This window comes from Oxyura jamaicensis, chromosome 5, assembly GCF_011077185.1.
Source record: "Oxyura jamaicensis isolate SHBP4307 breed ruddy duck chromosome 5, BPBGC_Ojam_1.0, whole genome shotgun sequence".
In the NCBI taxonomy this organism is placed as follows: Eukaryota; Metazoa; Chordata; class Aves; order Anseriformes; family Anatidae; genus Oxyura; species Oxyura jamaicensis.
In genome coordinates, this window is record NC_048897.1 from 51,717,243 (window position 1) to 51,734,312 (window position 17,070).

General features: G+C 65.9%; 2 protein-coding genes across 2 annotated transcripts; one reads left to right on the forward strand and one right to left on the reverse strand.

Annotated features, from left to right (window-relative positions):
• The first annotated feature begins 1,048 nt into the window (after window positions 1-1,048).
• On the forward strand, window positions 1,049-10,993 carry PYGL (glycogen phosphorylase L). The gene is given in 21 exon segments (XM_035328992.1): window positions 1,049-1,192; window positions 1,194-1,292; window positions 3,068-3,169; window positions 4,334-4,412; window positions 4,597-4,700; window positions 5,456-5,587; window positions 5,938-6,049; window positions 6,129-6,211; window positions 6,533-6,676; window positions 6,823-6,915; window positions 7,399-7,545; window positions 8,204-8,367; window positions 8,459-8,573; window positions 8,705-8,806; window positions 8,882-9,029; window positions 9,146-9,204; window positions 9,356-9,497; window positions 9,660-9,867; window positions 9,945-10,079; window positions 10,494-10,560; window positions 10,799-10,993. Coding segments are annotated over 21 exon segments (2,574 nt in total).
• A 537-nt stretch (window positions 10,994-11,530) lies between these two features.
• Window positions 11,531-16,040, reverse strand: ABHD12B (abhydrolase domain containing 12B). The gene is made up of 13 exons (XM_035327600.1): window positions 15,928-16,040; window positions 14,880-15,007; window positions 14,347-14,449; window positions 14,133-14,252; window positions 13,665-13,695; window positions 13,527-13,572; window positions 13,312-13,441; window positions 13,199-13,239; window positions 12,962-13,041; window positions 12,788-12,870; window positions 12,237-12,315; window positions 11,996-12,120; window positions 11,531-11,667 (listed from the first exon to the last, which is right to left on the reverse strand). Exons 1-13 carry the CDS (start codon window positions 16,038-16,040, stop codon window positions 11,646-11,648), a joined length of 1,101 nt encoding a protein of 366 aa, XP_035183491.1. The 3' UTR covers window positions 11,531-11,645.
• Window positions 16,041-17,070: the final 1,030 nt, after the last annotated feature.

The following is a 17,070-nucleotide window of genomic DNA, read 5'->3' on the forward strand; positions in this document are numbered from 1 at the left end:
AAGGCTGCACGGAGCTGGCTGGAGGAAGAGGAAGAGGAGTTGCGTTGCTCGCTGATAGCAGGGCTCCGGCCCTCCGGAAGAAGCGCGGGCAGGAGCCGCTGGGGCAGAGCCCGGCAGCGGGACGCGGAGACGGGACCCGGCCCGGGAGGTGCTGAGGGGGGGCCCGGAGCTGAGCAGGGGGGGCCTGGGGGAGAGGGGAGGGGAGAGGGGAAAAGGGGAAGGGGGAAGGGGAAGGGCGTGCAGGGGAAGGGATGAAGGGAAGGGGAGAAAAAGGGGTGCAGGGGAAGGGGGAGAAGGGAAAGGGGAGCAGGGGAAGGGGAGATGGGAAAGGGGTGCAGGGGAATGGGGAGAAAGGAAAAGGGAGCAGGGGAAGGGGAGAAGGGAAAGGGGGAGCAGGTGAAGGGGGAGAAGAAGAAGGGGGAGAAGAGGAAGGGGAGAAAGGAAGGGGAGCAGGAGAAGGGGAGAAGGGGAAAGGGTGCAGGGGAAGGGGAGAAAGGACAGGGGGAGCAGGGGAAGGGCTGCAGGGGAAGGGGGTGCAGAGGAAGGGGAGCAGGGATAGGGGAGAAGGGAAAAGGGAGAAGGGAAGGGAAAGGGGAAAGCGTGCAGGGGAAGGGGAGCAGGGGAAGGGGGATTCAGGGGAAGGGGGATTCAGGGGAAGGGGGATTCAGGGGAAGGGGTCTCCGTGCAGGGGGCTCCGGCAGCGCCCAGACCGTGCTGGCAGCTCGGCACTTCCCCTTTGGGACCGGAGGCGGTGCTACCCCTCCCCTGTTCCCCCACCCCCCGGGTCCCCCCCCCGGCCGCGCGGGTGCCCCCCCCCCCCACCTCACCCCTCCCGCCCCTCCCACGGGGCCCCGTGGCCGCGGCGCCCGCCCCACGCGTGGGCGGCCCCGGGGCGGTGCCGGCGGAGCGCGGTGGGTGCCCGCTGCCAGCCCCGTCCCTGTGTGTGTGTGTGTGTGTCCCTGTGTGTCCCCGTAGTGTCCTCCTGTGTCCCCCCCCTGTGTCCCCCCTGTGTGTCCCCCCGCGGTGTCCCCGCGGTGTCCCCGCAGCGATGTCGCGGCCGCTGTCGGACCAGGAGCGGCGGAAGCAGATCAGCATCCGCGGCATCGTGGGCGCCGAGAACGTGGCCGAGCTGAAGAGGGGCTTCAACCGGCACCTCCACTTCACCCTGGTCAAGGACCGCAACGTCGCCACCCCCCCGCGACTACTTCTTCGCCCTGGCGCACACGGTGCGCGACCACCTGGTGGGGCGCTGGATCCGCACCCAGCAGCACTACTACGAGCGGGACCCTAAGGTGGGTGGGGGGGGCACCCGGCCCCCGGAGGAACTTCGGGAGACCCCCGGGAGTGGGCAGCTCCGGGTTTGGAGGGCTGGAGACCCTCGGCACCCCTCGGCACCCCCTGGTACCCCTCGGGACCCTTTGGCACTCCTCGGCACCCCTTGGTACCCCTCAGCATTCTGGCACCCTTCAGCACCCCTTGGCACCTTTTAGCACTCTGCCACCCCTCGGCACTCTCTGGTACCCCTCAGCACTCCTTGTTACCCCTCAGCACCCTTCAGCACTCCTCGGCACCTCTTGGCACCCCTTGGCACCCCCAGCACCCCTGCCCCCCCTCAGCACCCTTCGGCACCCTCTGACACCCCTTGGCACCTGTCAGCACCCCTTGGCACCCTTGGGCACCCTTCAGCACCTATTGGTACCTCTTCGCACCCCTTGGCACCCCTCGGCACCCCCTGACACCCCTCACACCCTTCAGCACCCCTTGGCACCCCCCGGCACCCCTCGGGCCCCCTCGGCACCCCCTGGCACCCCTTAGCACTCCTTGGCACCCCTCGGCACCCTTTAGCTCTCTGGCACCCCTCGCACCCCTTGGCACCCCTAGGCACCCCCTGGCACCCCTCAGCACCCTTTGGCACCCCTCGCCCCCCCCTGGCCCCGCACAGCTTCCCGAGCAGCGCCGCCGTCCCTTTGCTTTGTCAAACAAACAGCACGGCTGGGCCGCGGCGCGGGGCGCAGCATGGGAACGGCGCCTGCCGTCCCGCAGCGCGGGCGTGGGGGCCGCCTGCCAAGAGCGCAGCGAAGCCTTCTAGGGTGAATTAGCCGCAGAGAGAAAAGAACCCGAAACACGCCACGGGCAGACCTCGGCTGGCACGGGCGCCGTGGCGGGGCCGAGCCCGGGCGATGCGGCGGGTGCGGGAGTTGCTGTGCCGCCGGTGTGCACCGAGCACGGGGCTCTGCCTGCCGAGGGATTAAGCCCTAATCCCTTCCTGACACCTGCCTGGCCCTGTCGGCTCCGATTTATTCCCGTGCCCCCCTTGCTGGCACTGCACCGGCAGGTGGGAGCTGGCACCCCCTCCTCGTGGGGTGATAAATCCCACTCCAGGGATCGGCCGCCCCCGGCACCGCCGGCACCAGCCCAGCCAGCGCCCGAGGAGGTCCCAGGGAAACCTGCGGAGTCAGCGGCTTCCTCCAGCCCCAATCCTGCCCTAAAACCCGCCGGTGCTGACACCAGGGCTCGGCTTGGGGCAGCTTACACAAGTCTCCGCGTTAGCGGCCACGTCCCCAAACCCCCCTGGGGCGGCAGGGCCCGAGGAGGCCGGGTGCCCCCCCGGCAGCAGTTCTGGTTTTCTGGCTTGCTTTTGCAGCTCGGGGTGACGTTAGGAAACGGCTCCTCTTTAAAGTTTAACTTTGTACCGCAGTGCCCTCGAGGTGACCATCCCGGAGCTGTCGCCGCTCTCGGGCAAACAAAACGGCGCTGTCCTCCTCCCGGCCTGCAAAACAACAGCGGGGCCGGGCCAGCGTGGGGAGGGAGGGCAGGGATGGGGCTGGGGGGCACTGCTGGGCTCCCTCTGCCAGCTGCAGGGACGTGGGAGGTGGTTTCTGAGGGAAAACGGGAGGACAGGCCCTGCGGGGGAGCCACAGCCCTAAAATTCCCCTTGCAAGCCACGCTGCGAGTTGTTTTTTTTTTCCTCTTCCGAGTCAGATAACACCGGGTGGGAGCCGCGGGGGGGTTGGCCGAGCCGCCTGCGGCCCTGCCAGCGCTGACCCTGGGCCGTTTCCTCTCGCAGAGGATTTACTACCTCTCCCTGGAGTTCTACATGGGGCGCACGCTGCAGAACACCATGATCAACCTGGGGCTGCAGAACGCCTGCGACGAGGCCGTCTACCAGGTGAGCGCCGGGCGGCCCGGCCACGTGTTTTGGCTTGGGGTGAAGACCCTGCAGCCCCACTGATGATGCCTCCGCAGGTAAACCCTGCCCGGGAGCAGAAGCCAGGGAATACCCTGGGAAAACCTCGGGCCGCATCCAGCAGCAGCAGCAAAGGGGCACGGGCACCCTCGGGGGCCAAGTGCCAGCGGGACAGGGAGTCCTGCTATCAGCCACCTCCGAGGTGGCACGCACGAGGCTGTTGCTCGCTGTAACCTGTGGCAGAGGGCATCAAACCTTGTCCTCCCTCAACCGGTGGCACTGGCACGCCGGTGCCGCTCGTCACTGCCTGGCGCTCGGGCTGGTGAAGGTTTTTTTCCACCCTGCCCTGTGCTTGTGCCCCGCCTGACAAACACCATCGTGCATGGCTGGAGCGGTTGCACAACAGCAGGAACAGCATTCAAGCAAATACGTTCAAAGGGAGAGCAGCTTATTTTTAGGGCTTTTTATTTTTTATTTTTTAACCTGTTAACCTTGCGGCGAGAGCAACAGCCCGGCCAGGGGCAGGTTTGTAAAGGAAGAGATTGGGACGTTACGTAGCAGTTGTATAGCTGCGCTACAAACCCAAACGCTAAACTTTTCTCAAATCAAATGTTTGGCATAATGTGAATCACTTAAAACATTTCTGTAGGTGTTCAGGGCTTTCGGTGCTGAGAAACACCAGCGAGGGGCTGGTGCTGCTGGGTTTGCTTTTAAGCAACTGGTCTGGGAGAAGCTGGCAGACCCGTTCTGTTTGGCGACGTGGGAAGGGGTGGCTCAGCCCCGGCCGTGCCTGCTTCATTTCCTGCTGAGCTGCCCGAGGAGTTTTGCATAGGCAAAATCTCTTCCTCGATGGGCTGGAAGCTTGGCATTTGCTTGTGCAGGTGCTGCGGCCGCGGCTCTGCACGTCTCTGCTGCAGGAGCGTGAGCCGGGGGGGCAGCCTGGGTGCCCGCCCCAGAGCTGGGGGGCCTGGGGGCCTCCCACCCCGGGGCTTGTCCACGTGAGGGAAAGGACACGGGTGTCCCTTGTAGAGGCTGGTGGAGTGGCCTGAACACCAGGGAGGGTCCCTGCCCTGCACTGGGCAGCACCCAGGGGTGCAGGGTGGGTGCTCGGACAGCCCCCAGCCCCTCGCCTCCCCTTGTCTCTAGCTGGGGCTGGACATAGAAGAGCTGGAGGAGATCGAGGAGGACGCCGGTCTCGGCAACGGCGGCCTCGGCCGGCTTGCAGGTGAGGAAACCCCCCAAAAATCTTGTCCCCTGGGTGGTGGGGTACAGCCGGCATCGGCTGCGGGGTGGCACCCGTGTCCTGGGGGTTCCCTGCTCCAGGCAGGAGCTGCTCGCAGCCGTCCTGAGCTCCCCTGGGAGGAGGACCTGGGGTTCTCCTTGCCCCATGCTCTCCCTGTCGTCGGCAGCCTGCTTCCTCGACTCGATGGCGACGCTGGGGCTGGCAGCCTACGGCTACGGCATCCGCTACGAGTACGGCATCTTCAACCAGAAGATCCGGGACGGCTGGCAGGTACCACGGGGGGCACGCGGCCCTCGCCTCCCCACGGCACAGCCGAAGCCCTGAGCCCTGCCTGCCCCCTAAACCAAGGCTGCTGGAGCCAGAGCTGGTGCTGTCGTGTTTAAAGCTCTCCTCGGATGGGGGCAGCCTGGGAGGGGTCCCAAACCATCCTGTATTCCTTGATTCCCTGTTGTCATGAGCAAGTGGCACTTCCTAAGCCGGTACGAGCACGTAGCTCCCGGCCCCGTGGGCTGCCCGGTGCGGAGGGCAGCGGAGCCGCCTTGCAGCACGCTGTTAATTAGCAGGAAGCTGCAAGTCGTCGGTGACTTGCTGCCCTTCCGCACCGAAATCCCTCCTCCCGGGGCTGTCTCCTCCAGCAGGGAAGGGGTGGTTTGATGGAGACGGGGAGGCCATCCTCCCCCCCGGCAGGCCGGCAGACATGACGAGCAGGGCGATGTCTCGGGCTGCCATCCCAGCACAGCTCGTCCCCTGCGGCCCTTACACAACGCCCGTCTCCCGCAGCCCTCCGTTGGCAGTGTCAGAGGTGACGGCTAATCTGGACAGGGACAAACCCGCTTCGTTAAACCCAGCAGAGGCTTAGCCTCCGATTACAGGGCCCTCCCGATTACAAGGCCCAGAGGAATCGGTGCTCTAGGCCGCACGGAGCCGGCCGCGGCCCCTATGGGCTCGTCCCTGTTTCGGGTGGCCCCGTCAGGGCTCGTCCCCGGTTCTGGCGGCCCCGTCACCGCCGCCGCTCCCTCGGGCAGGTGGAGGAGGCCGACGACTGGCTGCGGCACGGCAACCCCTGGGAGAAGGCCCGGCCCGAGTACATGCTGCCCGTGCACTTCTACGGCCGCGTGGAGCACTCCGGCAGCGGCACCAAGTGGGTCGACACCCAGGTATGGGTGACCGCCGGGTGGCTTGTCCCATGGTCGGGGGGGCTGTCCCCCAAAACCGTGCCCTAAAGCACCTCCGGCAGGGCTCGGTGCAGTGCACGGCCTGACCCGACAGATGAAATCGGGCTTCTCCTGGCCCTCACAAGCAGCTCTTCGTCTCCGGGGGGCTTCTGGCAAACCGCAGCCAGGGGAGCTGGGGTGTCCCCGGGGTGGGACCGTGCACGCAGCCCCACGAGGGCTGTAAGGGTGGGGGCAACCCCAAGATCCCTCCCCGGGGCCTGTTTGGGATGGGGGGGCTCGGTCGGGGCATGGGGACACCGGCCGTGGTCTGTGCAGCCTTGCCGATGCCCTAGGTGGTGCTGGCACTGCCCTACGACACCCCGGTGCCCGGCTACATGAACAACACCGTCAACACCATGCGGCTGTGGTCAGCTCGGGCGCCCAACGACTTCAACCTGCGGGACTGTAAGTGGGGGCCGGCGGGGGCCGAGCGGGACGGGGCGCAGCGGGGTCACCCCCAGCCTGTCCCTCTGCTCCCCCGCAGTCAACGTCGGGGACTACATCCAGGCGGTGCTGGACAGAAACCTGGCCGAGAACATCTCCCGCGTCCTCTACCCCAACGACAACGTAAGTCAGGAAGGGGGGGGGGGTGTTTTAAGGACGGCTGGAGAGCTCGCGTCGTGCTGCGGAGGGGCCTTGGCTCGTGACTGGAGGCGATGCCTCGAGCCGCTCTTGCCACCCTAACCCCCTTGCTAGGGGTGTTCTTCCCATACGGCCACTGCCTGGGGGCTGGCATGATGTGATGCGATGTGACACGATGCGATGTGACACAATGCGATGTGACCCGAGCCCTTCCCTGGGAGCGGCGGCAGCCGTGCACAGCAGTGTGCTCGAGGGCACAGCGCGATCCCGCCCGCCCCGGCAGCACCCTGCTCCTCTCGCTGGCAGTTCTTCGAGGGCAAGGAGCTGCGGCTGAAGCAGGAGTACTTCGTCGTGGCCGCCACCCTCCAGGACATCATACGCCGCTTCAAAGCCTCCAAATTCGGGAGCACAGACAGCGTCCGAACCGTGTTTGACTCCTTCCCCGACCAGGTACGGGCCGGGGTTGCTCCGATACGTGCCTCCCAGCTCAATTTGCCATCTCCCTGCTCTGTGCCCAGCTCTGGGCAGGTTTTGTGGGCTCCACGGGGTGCCCGTGTGCCACCCGACGTCCCCCAGGTGCCACCCTCCCCCTGCAGGTCGCCATCCAGCTGAACGACACGCACCCCGCCATGGCCATCCCCGAGCTGATGAGGATTTTCGTGGACATCGAGAAGCTGCCCTGGAGCAAGGTTGGGAGCAGCAGCACGGCTTTCCCTGCACCGGGTGGCAAAGCACACCCCCTTCCCTATGCACCGGGACCATTCCCTAATTAGCACCATTAATTAACCGGCACGCAGGAGTGGGAGGATTCTGGCAAGTGGTTCCCACACCTCACGGGAGCTCAGGCAGGCGCCGGGGCTGGCAGCTCTGCGCTGCCGGTGGCTTGGGAGCAAGCCGGGTGCCAGCACCTACAGGCACCCCCCTTCAGCCCGCCCGCCCAGTGGAACCAGTTCTGTGGCACCTGGAGCACCGGGGCTGGGGCTCACCCGTTGCGTTGAACTCTTCCCCTTCCCATCTTCCCCGTCCCCAGCTCCTCTGGCTGGAGAGGGATGAGCCTGGCACCACTGCCCACCCCCACAGTGCTGGGGGCCGTGGGATGTGGAGGAGCCACGGGGGGGGAGGACCCACGAGTGGGTGCGCAGGGCTTGCCCACGCCGCGCTGCCGCCCGCAGGCCTGGGACATCACCAAGCGGACGTTCGCCTACACGAACCACACGGTGCTCCCCGAGGCCCTGGAGCGTTGGCCGGTGGACCTGGTGGAGAAGCTGCTCCCGAGACACCTGCAGATCATCTACGAGATCAACCAGAGGCACCTGGACGTGAGTGCGCCCCGGGGCTGGGTGGCACGCGGTGCGCCCCGTGCTTGGGTCGGGGCTGGGCGGCTCTGGCACTCATTTTTGGCACAGGAACCCGGTGAGGTGAGGCCAAGCCCCTCCTGCCAGCCTCGGGTGGCCCAGAGGGGCTGGGGACTCCTCGGGGCCATCTCCAGCAGCCGCCTGGCCTTGGGGCTGGGCACCCTGCTGGGGCTGGGGGGGGCACCTGAGCACCCAGAGGTGCTCCAGCCCCAACCACCCCGTGACTCTCTCGCCATCCTGCATTCAGTGGCTGCTTTAAAGGCCTCACCCAGTGCCCCAGGGCCTTTCCTGTTGGCAGTTCTTTGTTCCTTAAACACTAAATCTGTCCCGGGGAAGGATGAGTGGTGGGGTACGGCGGAGCTGGTGGCTTGGCCTCCTGTGTTGAGCTGCAGCTGAGCTGGAACAGCCCCACAGGTGCCCCCCAGCCCCTCTCTGTGGGGCCAGAGGGGTCTGCATGTCTAGAGACATTCACAGGAGGCAGAAGGGCACCCGATGGGGTGGTTCACCATCACCCTGGAGTAAAAGCCACCACCCTGGTGGCACTGAATGCATGGGGACACCGCGTGGCCCATGGGGTGGGATGTTCCCAGGGCACTGCTCACCCCCCTGCCTCCACCCGCAGCACATCGCCTCCCTCTTCCCCGCCGACGTGGACCGGCTGCGGCGGATGTCCCTGATCGAGGAGGGAGGCACCAAGAGGATCAACATGGCTCATCTCTGCATCGTCGGCTCCCACGCCGTCAACGGCGTGGCCAAGATCCACTCCGAGATAGTCAGGACCGAAGTGTAAGGGCAGGGAGGGAGGCGCTGGGGATCCTGAGCTCGCCAACACTGTGGTGGGGCTGGGGGGGGTGAGCCTGAAGCCGTTCCCTTGCAGCTTCAAGGACTTTGCGGAGCTGGAGCCGGAGAAGTTCCAGAACAAGACCAACGGCATCACCCCGCGGCGCTGGCTCCTGCTCTGCAACCCGGGGCTGGCGGAGCTCATCGCGGAGGTGACCGAGGGGGCTCCCCGTGCCCCACGCCGCACCCAGGGGTGCTGCTCCCAGCCCCAGCCCCATCCGTCTGGGTGCTCGCGCTCTGTCGGCATCTCGCCCGAGTTCTTCGCCTGTGCTCCCTCCTGCAGAAAATCGGGGAGGACTACGTGCGGGACCTGAGCCAGCTGGCGAAGCTGCACGAGTTTGTGGACGACGACCTCTTCATCCGCGAGGTTGCCAAAGTGAAGCAGGTGAGGGGCACGGGCACAGGGGGTGCGGATGCAGGGGGGGGGCCGGGGCTGACACCCTCCCTGCCCCTCGGCCAGGAGAACAAGGTGAAGTTCGCACTGTACCTGGAGAAGGAGTACAAGGTGAAGATCAACCCTTCGTCCATGTTCGACGTGCACGTGAAGAGGATCCACGAGTACAAGCGGCAGCTGATGAACTGCCTGCACATCATCACCATGTACAACCGTAAGCCACCGCGCGCCCGGCGGGGACGGGCGGCGTGCCCAGGGGTGCGCGAGCATCCCTGGCCCCCGGGGGAGCAGCTAGCGCAGAGGTGACACCGGTCCTGCCCTGTCCTCCAGGCATCAAGAGGGATCCCGTGAAGCTGTTTGTTCCTAGGACGGTGATCATCGGAGGCAAGGTAATTTGGGTTTGGGGGAAGCCCTTGGAAATGCCCTAAGGGATTGGGGTGCAGACATCATCCTCAGTGGGTCCCCGCTTCCTTGGGCACGTGGGAGCTGGGAGCTCCTCGGCTGTCCCACGCTCCAGGCTCACCCAGGTTCTTCTCCTAGGCTGCCCCGGGCTACCACATGGCTAAAATGATCATCAAGCTCATTAACGCCGTGGCGCAGGTGGTGAACAACGACCCCGTTGTGGGGAGCAAGCTGAAGGTCATCTTCTTGGAGAACTACAGGGTCTCCCTGGCAGAGAAAGGTAGTCCCTGCGGGGTGCAAGGCGGGGAGGGGGCATCAGCCCTACGGCTGCTCTCCAGCCCACGGCTCCGTCACCACGAGGAAGCAACTCTAACGTCTTTCAGCATGATGCGAGCGCAGCGTTGGTCACCGCAAGCATCTTGGTGTGTCTTCTTGTTGGCAGTGATCCCTGCGACCGACCTGTCGGAGCAGATCTCCACGGCGGGCACCGAGGCGTCGGGCACGGGGAACATGAAATTCATGCTGAACGGAGCGCTGACCATCGGCACCATGGATGGAGCCAACGTGGAAATGGCCGAGGAGGCTGGCGAGGAAAACCTGTTCATCTTCGGCATGAGGGTGGAGGACGTCGCGGAGCTGGACAGGGAAGGGTGAGGACTGGGGATGAGGTGGGAGATGCTGTGGGCAGCCCGAGCAGCCCCGGCTCACCCCAGCCCGGTCCCACCAGGTACGACGCCCTGCAGTACTACGACCGGCTCCCCGAGCTGAAGCAAGCTGTCGATCAGATCAAGAGCGGCTTCTTCTCCTCAAACGAGCCCGACCTCTTCAAAGACGTGGTCAACATGCTCTTCCACCACGACCGGTGAGGCTCACGGCCGCGATGCCACCCGTCCCTGGGGCTGGGTCTCCCCACCAAACACTTCGTACCCGTGGGGAGCAGCCCCTGCCCCAGCCACCCACCCGGTAACGCCCCAGTTCCTGGCCCTGGCGTTGAGCAATTCACGTTCCCCTGGCCCAAAAGGCTCCCTGTGGGTGGCACTTCACGTGTGCTGCCTTAAAGCCCGGGTACGTTGGGGCTAGGCTGTGTTTGGGTGATGACGGATGTATCTCGAGGGCTTTCCTAGCGGGCTCTGATCCAAAGGGGACTGGGGAGGCTTTAATTCACCCGAAGCAGCTGTTTGACGCCTCGCTGCGGCCCCGGCACCCGGAGCTGCCCACCAAGACTCGCTCCCACCCGCGCGTTCCTCTTCTCCCCATCTCCTCTTTGCTGCTGCAGGTTCAAAGTCTTTGCGGATTACGAGGCTTACGTCAAGTGCCAGGAGAAGGTCAGCGAGCTGTACCTGGTGAGTGCCCGCCGGGGAACCAGCCCAGTTCTCGCTGCCCAATTTTCTCGGTGCCACCCTATGCACGGTTCGGCCCGGTCGCTGGCCCCGTGTCCCTAGCGGGACGTCCCCGCACACCTCATCCCATCCCGGGGAAGGGGTCTGGCACGGGGTGCCCCCCCCGCAGCTGGGTGGTGGGGACGGGCTCGGAGGCCAGGTCCCCGCGGGTGCCACCTCCCTCCCCCGTGCCTCCTGGCAGAACTCCAAGGCGTGGACCAAGATGGTGATCAGGAACATCGCGGCGGCGGGCAAGTTCTCCAGCGACCGCACCATCAAGGAGTACGCCCGGGACATCTGGCACGTGGAGCCGTCCGACCTGAAGATCCCCCCGCCCAACGAGCCGCGGGAGGTGGCCGAGGACAGGACCCCCAACGGGACGGCGGCGCGGGCGTAGCGGGGCAAGGGGGAGCGGAGGATGCTGCAGCCTGCGCTGTGACGCAGCCGCCCCGCTGCTGCTGCTGCAGGGGGGAGTTTTATAGGGAAAAGCCAAACTGTTCTGAGCTGTTGCTTGCGGTAGGTACTAAAAATAAAAGTGCCAGGCAGAGCCGGAGGGGTGTTCACTGCAACCTGAGACGAGGGACTGGGCTTGCTTACAGCAAAGCTAAAGCCGAAAGCGGGCGCGCGGGGGCTGTGCGTGGCACGGGGTTGGGGGGGCACAGCTGGGCCCTCGCGATGCCAAAGCAGGGTTTGGGTTTTGGGGTGCAGCTCTTGCTGGTCGCAAGGCATCAGCTCCAGGGAGGCGAGGAGGCAAGGAGCGTTTGCAATGCACCCCCTGCACCCTCACCGTCCCCTACAGCCCCCGTGCAGCGCCCCGGTCCCCGCTTGCTCTGTCCTGTCCCTGCAGCAGCAATGTCAGGGCCCCGTCTCCATCCCCAGCAGCAATACCTCCATCCCCCGAGCAACCTGCAGCATCCTCAAGTCAGCGGGAGCGTTAGAAAGTTTCTCAGTAGAGTTTATTACGTACAGAAGTACGGTCAGTGCTGTGACGGGTTCCTGGTGCGCGGCGTGGGGGGAGTGCTCACGGGTGCTGTACGCAGCGGCTGGCCTCACTTCATGTTCAAGAAGTCTCTGCAACGAGACGCAATAAAACCTCGCGCTGTGTCACTGAGCCTCCTGTGCTGCTTGAGAGCATCGTTTCTTAGCCCCGGGCGCGGGTCTGGGCTGTGCTTTGAGCAAAGCCGCGTCTCCGCACCATCCCTGTGCCACCCGGGCTGATGATGGGCTCGGGGGGCCGTGAGGAGCAATTGGGGCTCAAAAAATTAATGCCAGCAAACCCCATGGGGACGGGCAGGAGCACGGGGAAGGGACCTGCGTGGTTGCTGCAGGGGAAGATGCACCCCGGGAGGAAGAGGTAAGGCTCGTTCTGTGCCCCACGTTTCCACGGGGCAGCACTCACTTGACCAGGGCGGGCAGCTCGGGGTTGGACGAGATGTAGTCATGGCCCAGGCCCAGCTCTTTGGGAAAGGAGATGAACTTCACCTTGCTCTTGTCCTTGTAGGCGCCGCGTGCTGTCTCGAAGAGCTGGGCGGGAGCAGAATGAGGGGCGTGCACGGCCCCTCCTCGAGTCGGTGACCCCCAGCGGGATCCCAAACCCTCCCCGTCAGCCCCTGGACCCCCCTCAGCCCCCCGGTGCCCACCTTGCGTCCCAGGTGCACGGGCAGCACGGCGTCGTCCTCCGCGTGCAGGATGAGGAGCGGGCAGGCCAGCACCTTCACGCTGCGGGCGGCAGGCACAGGGTCAGCCCAGAGCCTCCCCTGCCCCACCGAGCCCCTCCGATGACCCTCACCCCAAATCCAGCCCTTTGGTGCCCAGGGCAGCCGGCTGAGCACTGCAGGGCGATGCACAAGCTGCTCCCCCCAAGACCTTAATAGCCCCAAACACCGTTCAGGGGTGCTCTGACTGCCAAAGCACCCACAAACCAGGCAGCTTTTTGCAAAGGTGCCCCCAAAGCGGGGAGGACCCCACGCCGCGGCGCGCGTGACGCCGCGTGGGTGGGATGCGAGCACGTCGCGCTCGACAGAGGACCAAAAATAAAAGGCCATCAGCTGGTGACGCAGCCCGATAGTAACACAAATAAAAGGCACCTTGGAAGCATGAGTAAGCTGAGCAAACGCAGCGCACGCTGCAGGGGTGGCGTGGCACGAGATGCCCGTCCCAGCACCCTCGCCCCAGCCCGCCGGGCACTCACTTCTCATCGTTGCGGAAGAACATGTTGGCCAGGGCTATGGAGTCCAAGATGAGGTACTCGAAACCCGGGAACTGCCGGTAAATCTGCCGGGGAGAGAGCAGGACGTTTGCTGAGCCGCTACTGGGGGTGGGGGACACAGCGGGGACAGCCACCACGCAGGGCTGCCGGGCTCACCGTGGTGATGGGGACGTGGGCGGCCGCCTCGCGGATGCTGTTGTAGGGCGACTCCAGCACGACGGCGTCAACCTGGACCCCTGAGAGCAGCACGGGGTGGGAGTCAGCCGGAGGGGCATTGCCGGGGGGGGGGGGGTTGGGGTCAAGGAGGATGGGGACAGCGGCTTGTCCCCGCCCGCGATGGGGACCCCTAAGATTTGGCGAGCGGCACGCAGCCAACCCAGCCCTTGGGGTTACCTCGCTCCTCCTGCAGTTTTCGGGCCGCGTTCGTCGCGATCCTGCAAGAAAGGAGGTGGTGGTGAGGGGGGGGGGGCACCCATGGCATGCTCCTCACCCGGCCCCGCACCTACCCGGTCCCCAAGGAGTGTCCCCAGAAGATGATGCTGCTGTTCCCGCTCCGCGCTTTGACCCAGTCGTAGAGCGCCAGGACGTCCGTGGTGAAGCCGCTCTCCGTGGGGTACCCGCTGGAATCCCCGTAACCTGCGGGGGACGCGGCCGGGTGTCACCGCCCGGAGGGGACAGTCCCCGGGGCATCGCTCAGCGAGGGGCAGGGGGGTGGCCGTACCTCGGTAGTCGAGAGCCACGATGTGGAAGTCGGCAGCCCCCATCAGCTGGCGGAGGGGTGGCACAGCGTTATGTCCCCACCTCGTGTCCCCGGAGCCCGCACGAGCCGAACGCCCAGCGGGTCCCGGTCCCCACTTACCTTCATGAACTGGACCCGGTGGCTCGCAGCCCTGACGGGGAAAGTGAGGATAAAGCTCGGTGCGTGTACAGGATATCGGGCTTCCCCCGCAAGGCCAGGACACAGCTGGCTTGGGGACACCGTCCCCACCAGGGCCAGGTCACACGAGGGATAGCTGCATAGCCATGGGAGCTAAAGGGGACCCCAAAATCCCAGGGGATGGCATCTGGGTGCTAAAGGGGACCCTGGAGCTCCCAGGGGATGGCATCTGGGTGCTAAAGGGGTCCCCAGAGCACCCAGATCCTGTCCCCTGGAAGCAAAGGGGACCTCAGAGCACCCAAATCCCATCCCCTGGGACAGCATCACTAGGACATGTGCGAGGTCTCGTCGGGTTCAGCGCTCAAACACAGGTCCCCAAACCTGTGCACCCTCAACGGGCAGGGCACCTGCCACCCACCCGGGGCGTCCCCGCGGCCCTCGGGTACTCGCCTGGTGCCCCCATTGCCGTGCAGGTAGATGATGACGGGGTGAGCGTCGCCCAGCGCCTCCTCGTACCAGCTCTGCTCCTGGCCCCGCGCCTCGGCCCCTCTGCTGCCCGGCACCGTGTGCCTGCGGGGACGGACGGGGGGTCGTGGTCCTCCACGGGAGGAGGACAAGGAGGAGGAAGAGGAGGAGGAGGAGGAGGATGCCCAGCCCTGCTCACCAGATGCCGACGGAGATGCCGGGCTCGGTGGCGAGGTGCAGGCTGACCGTGTTGTTCAGCAGCAGCGCCGGCTGCCGCAGGTCCGCGAAGAAGGGGAAGGCCACTGGGGGAGACAGCGGGGGCGTCACGGCGGGGCGGCCGGGCAGCACCCAGGAACCCCCCAAACCCATCCTCTTCCGTGCATCTCCCACAGCCACTTGGTATATTTTTCCTTTTAATTCAATAATTCACCCCAAAGCCCGAGGACGTGTCACCACCACCGCACGAGGACAGCCCTCGGCCACCTCCTGCCACGGGGCTGCTTCATCCCACGGATGTTTTGCGTGCCCACGTGTGTCGCAACTTCGGGCAGCAAACAGGGTCAGCGCCAGCGCCTCACCGAGGCTTGCAAAACACGGCGTGCCACGGGGAAAGCCACTGGGGGCCGGCCCCGTGCCATCGGGGTTGACACCCCCCCCCCCCCCCCCCCCCCCGCCCCCCTACCCCAAAAGCGGCACCCCAAAAGCTTGTGCTCTCCCCGCCGGGGCACTCACGGAAGTTGAGGAAGATGAATTTGGTGAGGATGGCGGGGAAGAGGCGGATGAGGAAGGGCACGGAGACGTAGACAAGGAGCAGCTCCAGCAGCAGGGTGCGCAGCCGGGGGCACCAGCCCAGCCAGCCCCTGCAAGGCGACACAGCCCCGTGAGCACATCCCCAACCACCCCAAGGGTTTGGGGCACACCGCAGCCGCCGGTTGCCCCCCGTGGGGCTGATTTAGGGCTGAGCCCCCCCCAACTTTTGGGGATGGGGCCGAGCCCTCGGAGCAGCCCTGCCGTGATTCAGCGCCTCGAGAGGCCGCCGCCACCCGGGGCCTCCGCAGCCTCCCACGGGGCCACGAGTGGGCAGGAAGGGCAGGGCACGTGCCCGGCAAGCAAAACCGGCAACCGGGAGTCACCGATCTGGGGCAACGCCCCGAGCCCACGCAGGCAAGACCCGCTCACCGAGGTGTCCCGGAGCCAAGGGAGCCTGCGCAATCCCCCGGAGCCGAGGAGGGGAGTTGGGAAAGAGCTCGGGGAGCCCCCAGCGCTGCGGAGAAGCGGAGCAAAGGGCACCTGAGCGATGCCCTGCGATGGGATCGGCATGGCTGTGAGCACCTCTGGCCGTGTCCTCGCCCTGCTCGGGTGCCACGGGGCACGGCCGTGCCCCCACAGCCAGCACCGGCCGCGGCAGCTCGGGACGAGCACCCAAGGGAGAGGAAAGGCCAAGACGTGCAGCTGGCTGGCATCGCACCCCCCTGGGCCCTGCGATGGGGAAACCGGCCCGGGCACGGCGGGCTTGTAGGGCAGGGGTTGTGACCGGCAGCCAAGACAGAGCTCGCGCCCCCCCCCCCGCCAAGTGCCACCGGAGCACAGCGGGCAGCAAAGGGCAAGGGCAGCACAGAACCGCCCCGTGCACGGCACCCTCACCGGGAGGGACCGGCCGGAGGCACCGGGGCGGCGAAGGGCACCTCGAAGCCCCGCTGCACCCCCCCCCCGGTGCCACCCCGAGTACCCACAGCCACCCAGGACACGGCGTGGGGACGGCTCCGGGGCCGGTACTCACCGGGAGGGCTGGGGCCGAGCCGAGCTCCCGCCCACCGCCGCCGCCGCCTGGGCACCGCCACCGCTGTCGCCGTCGCCCTGCCCCGGAGCCTCCGCGCCGCCGCGCCGCCGCATCGCGCCCGCAGCCTGCCCGCCGCGCCAACGGGACCACGCCCACTGCCGGGGCCACGCCCACCGTCGGGACCACGCCCACCGCCGGTACCACGCCCACTGCCGTGGTCTCACCCATTCATGCTCCTCCCGGTGGCCACGCCCCCCCCCGCGCTTAGCCACGCCCAGCCCGCTGCTCGCCCCACCCCCGCACTCTGGCCACGCCTCCTGTCGGTTGGCCACGCCCACGCGACACGCCCACCCCGTGGCCCCGCCCAGTCGGGGGAGGGGGGCGGGGCGGGGTGGCCGGGAGGGGGGTGGGGGGGGGGAAGCGGCCAGGGTTAAATAAAAATAACCGTGGAAATGCGAACGGCACTGAGAAATGGAAAATAACGTAAAATAACGTAAAATAACGTAAAATAAAATAAAAGTACTAAAATTAAAATAAATACAATACAAATACAAATAAATAAGAATAATGTTATCAAATAAATAATTTAAAAAAACATAAACAATTGAAATGAAAGATGAATATAAAATAAAATAATGCCCGCGGCAGCTGCCTCTCGGTGCCAGCAGGAGGGGCTGAGCCGCGCTTCCCGGCTCCATTCAGCCGCCGGTGCCGCATGGAGCCCGGCCCCACGTCCCCCTGCTCCCGTGTCCCCATATCCCCGTCCCCCTGTCCCTCTGTCCTCCGTGTCCCCCTGTCCCCGTATCCACCTGTCCCCCCGTCCCCGTGTCTCCCTGTCCCTTTGTTCCCGTGTCCCCCTGTCCCCATATACCCCTCTCCCCCTGTTCCTGTGTCCCCCTGTCCCCGTGTACCCATATCCCCATCCTCATATCCCTATATCCCCCTGTCCCCCTGACCTCATATCCCCATATCCCTATATCCCCTATGTCTCCCTGTCCCCATGTCCCCATATCCCCCCTTTGCTCCTGTCCCCATATCCCCCGTCCCCAATATCCCCTTGTCCCCATATCCCCTGTCCCCAATATCCCCTTGTCCCCCTGTCTCCCTGTCCCCATATCCCCGTCCCCCTGTCCCCATATCCCC

Excerpts from the sequence above, each read along its gene's own strand:
- ABHD12B (XM_035327600.1), bottom strand. The coding sequence starts at position 16,040 with ATGCGGCGGCGCGGCGGCGCGGAGGCTCCGGGGCAGGGCGACGGCGAC. Across the intron at positions 13,696-14,132 it reads CACGGCAATGGGGGCACCAG|GGCTGCGAGCCACCGGGTCC; the intron begins GCGAGTACCCGA and ends TTTCCCCGTCAG. Across the intron at positions 12,121-12,236 it reads CCGTGCACCTGGGACGCAAG|CTCTTCGAGACAGCACGCGG; the intron begins GTGGGCACCGGG and ends GCTCCCGCCCAG.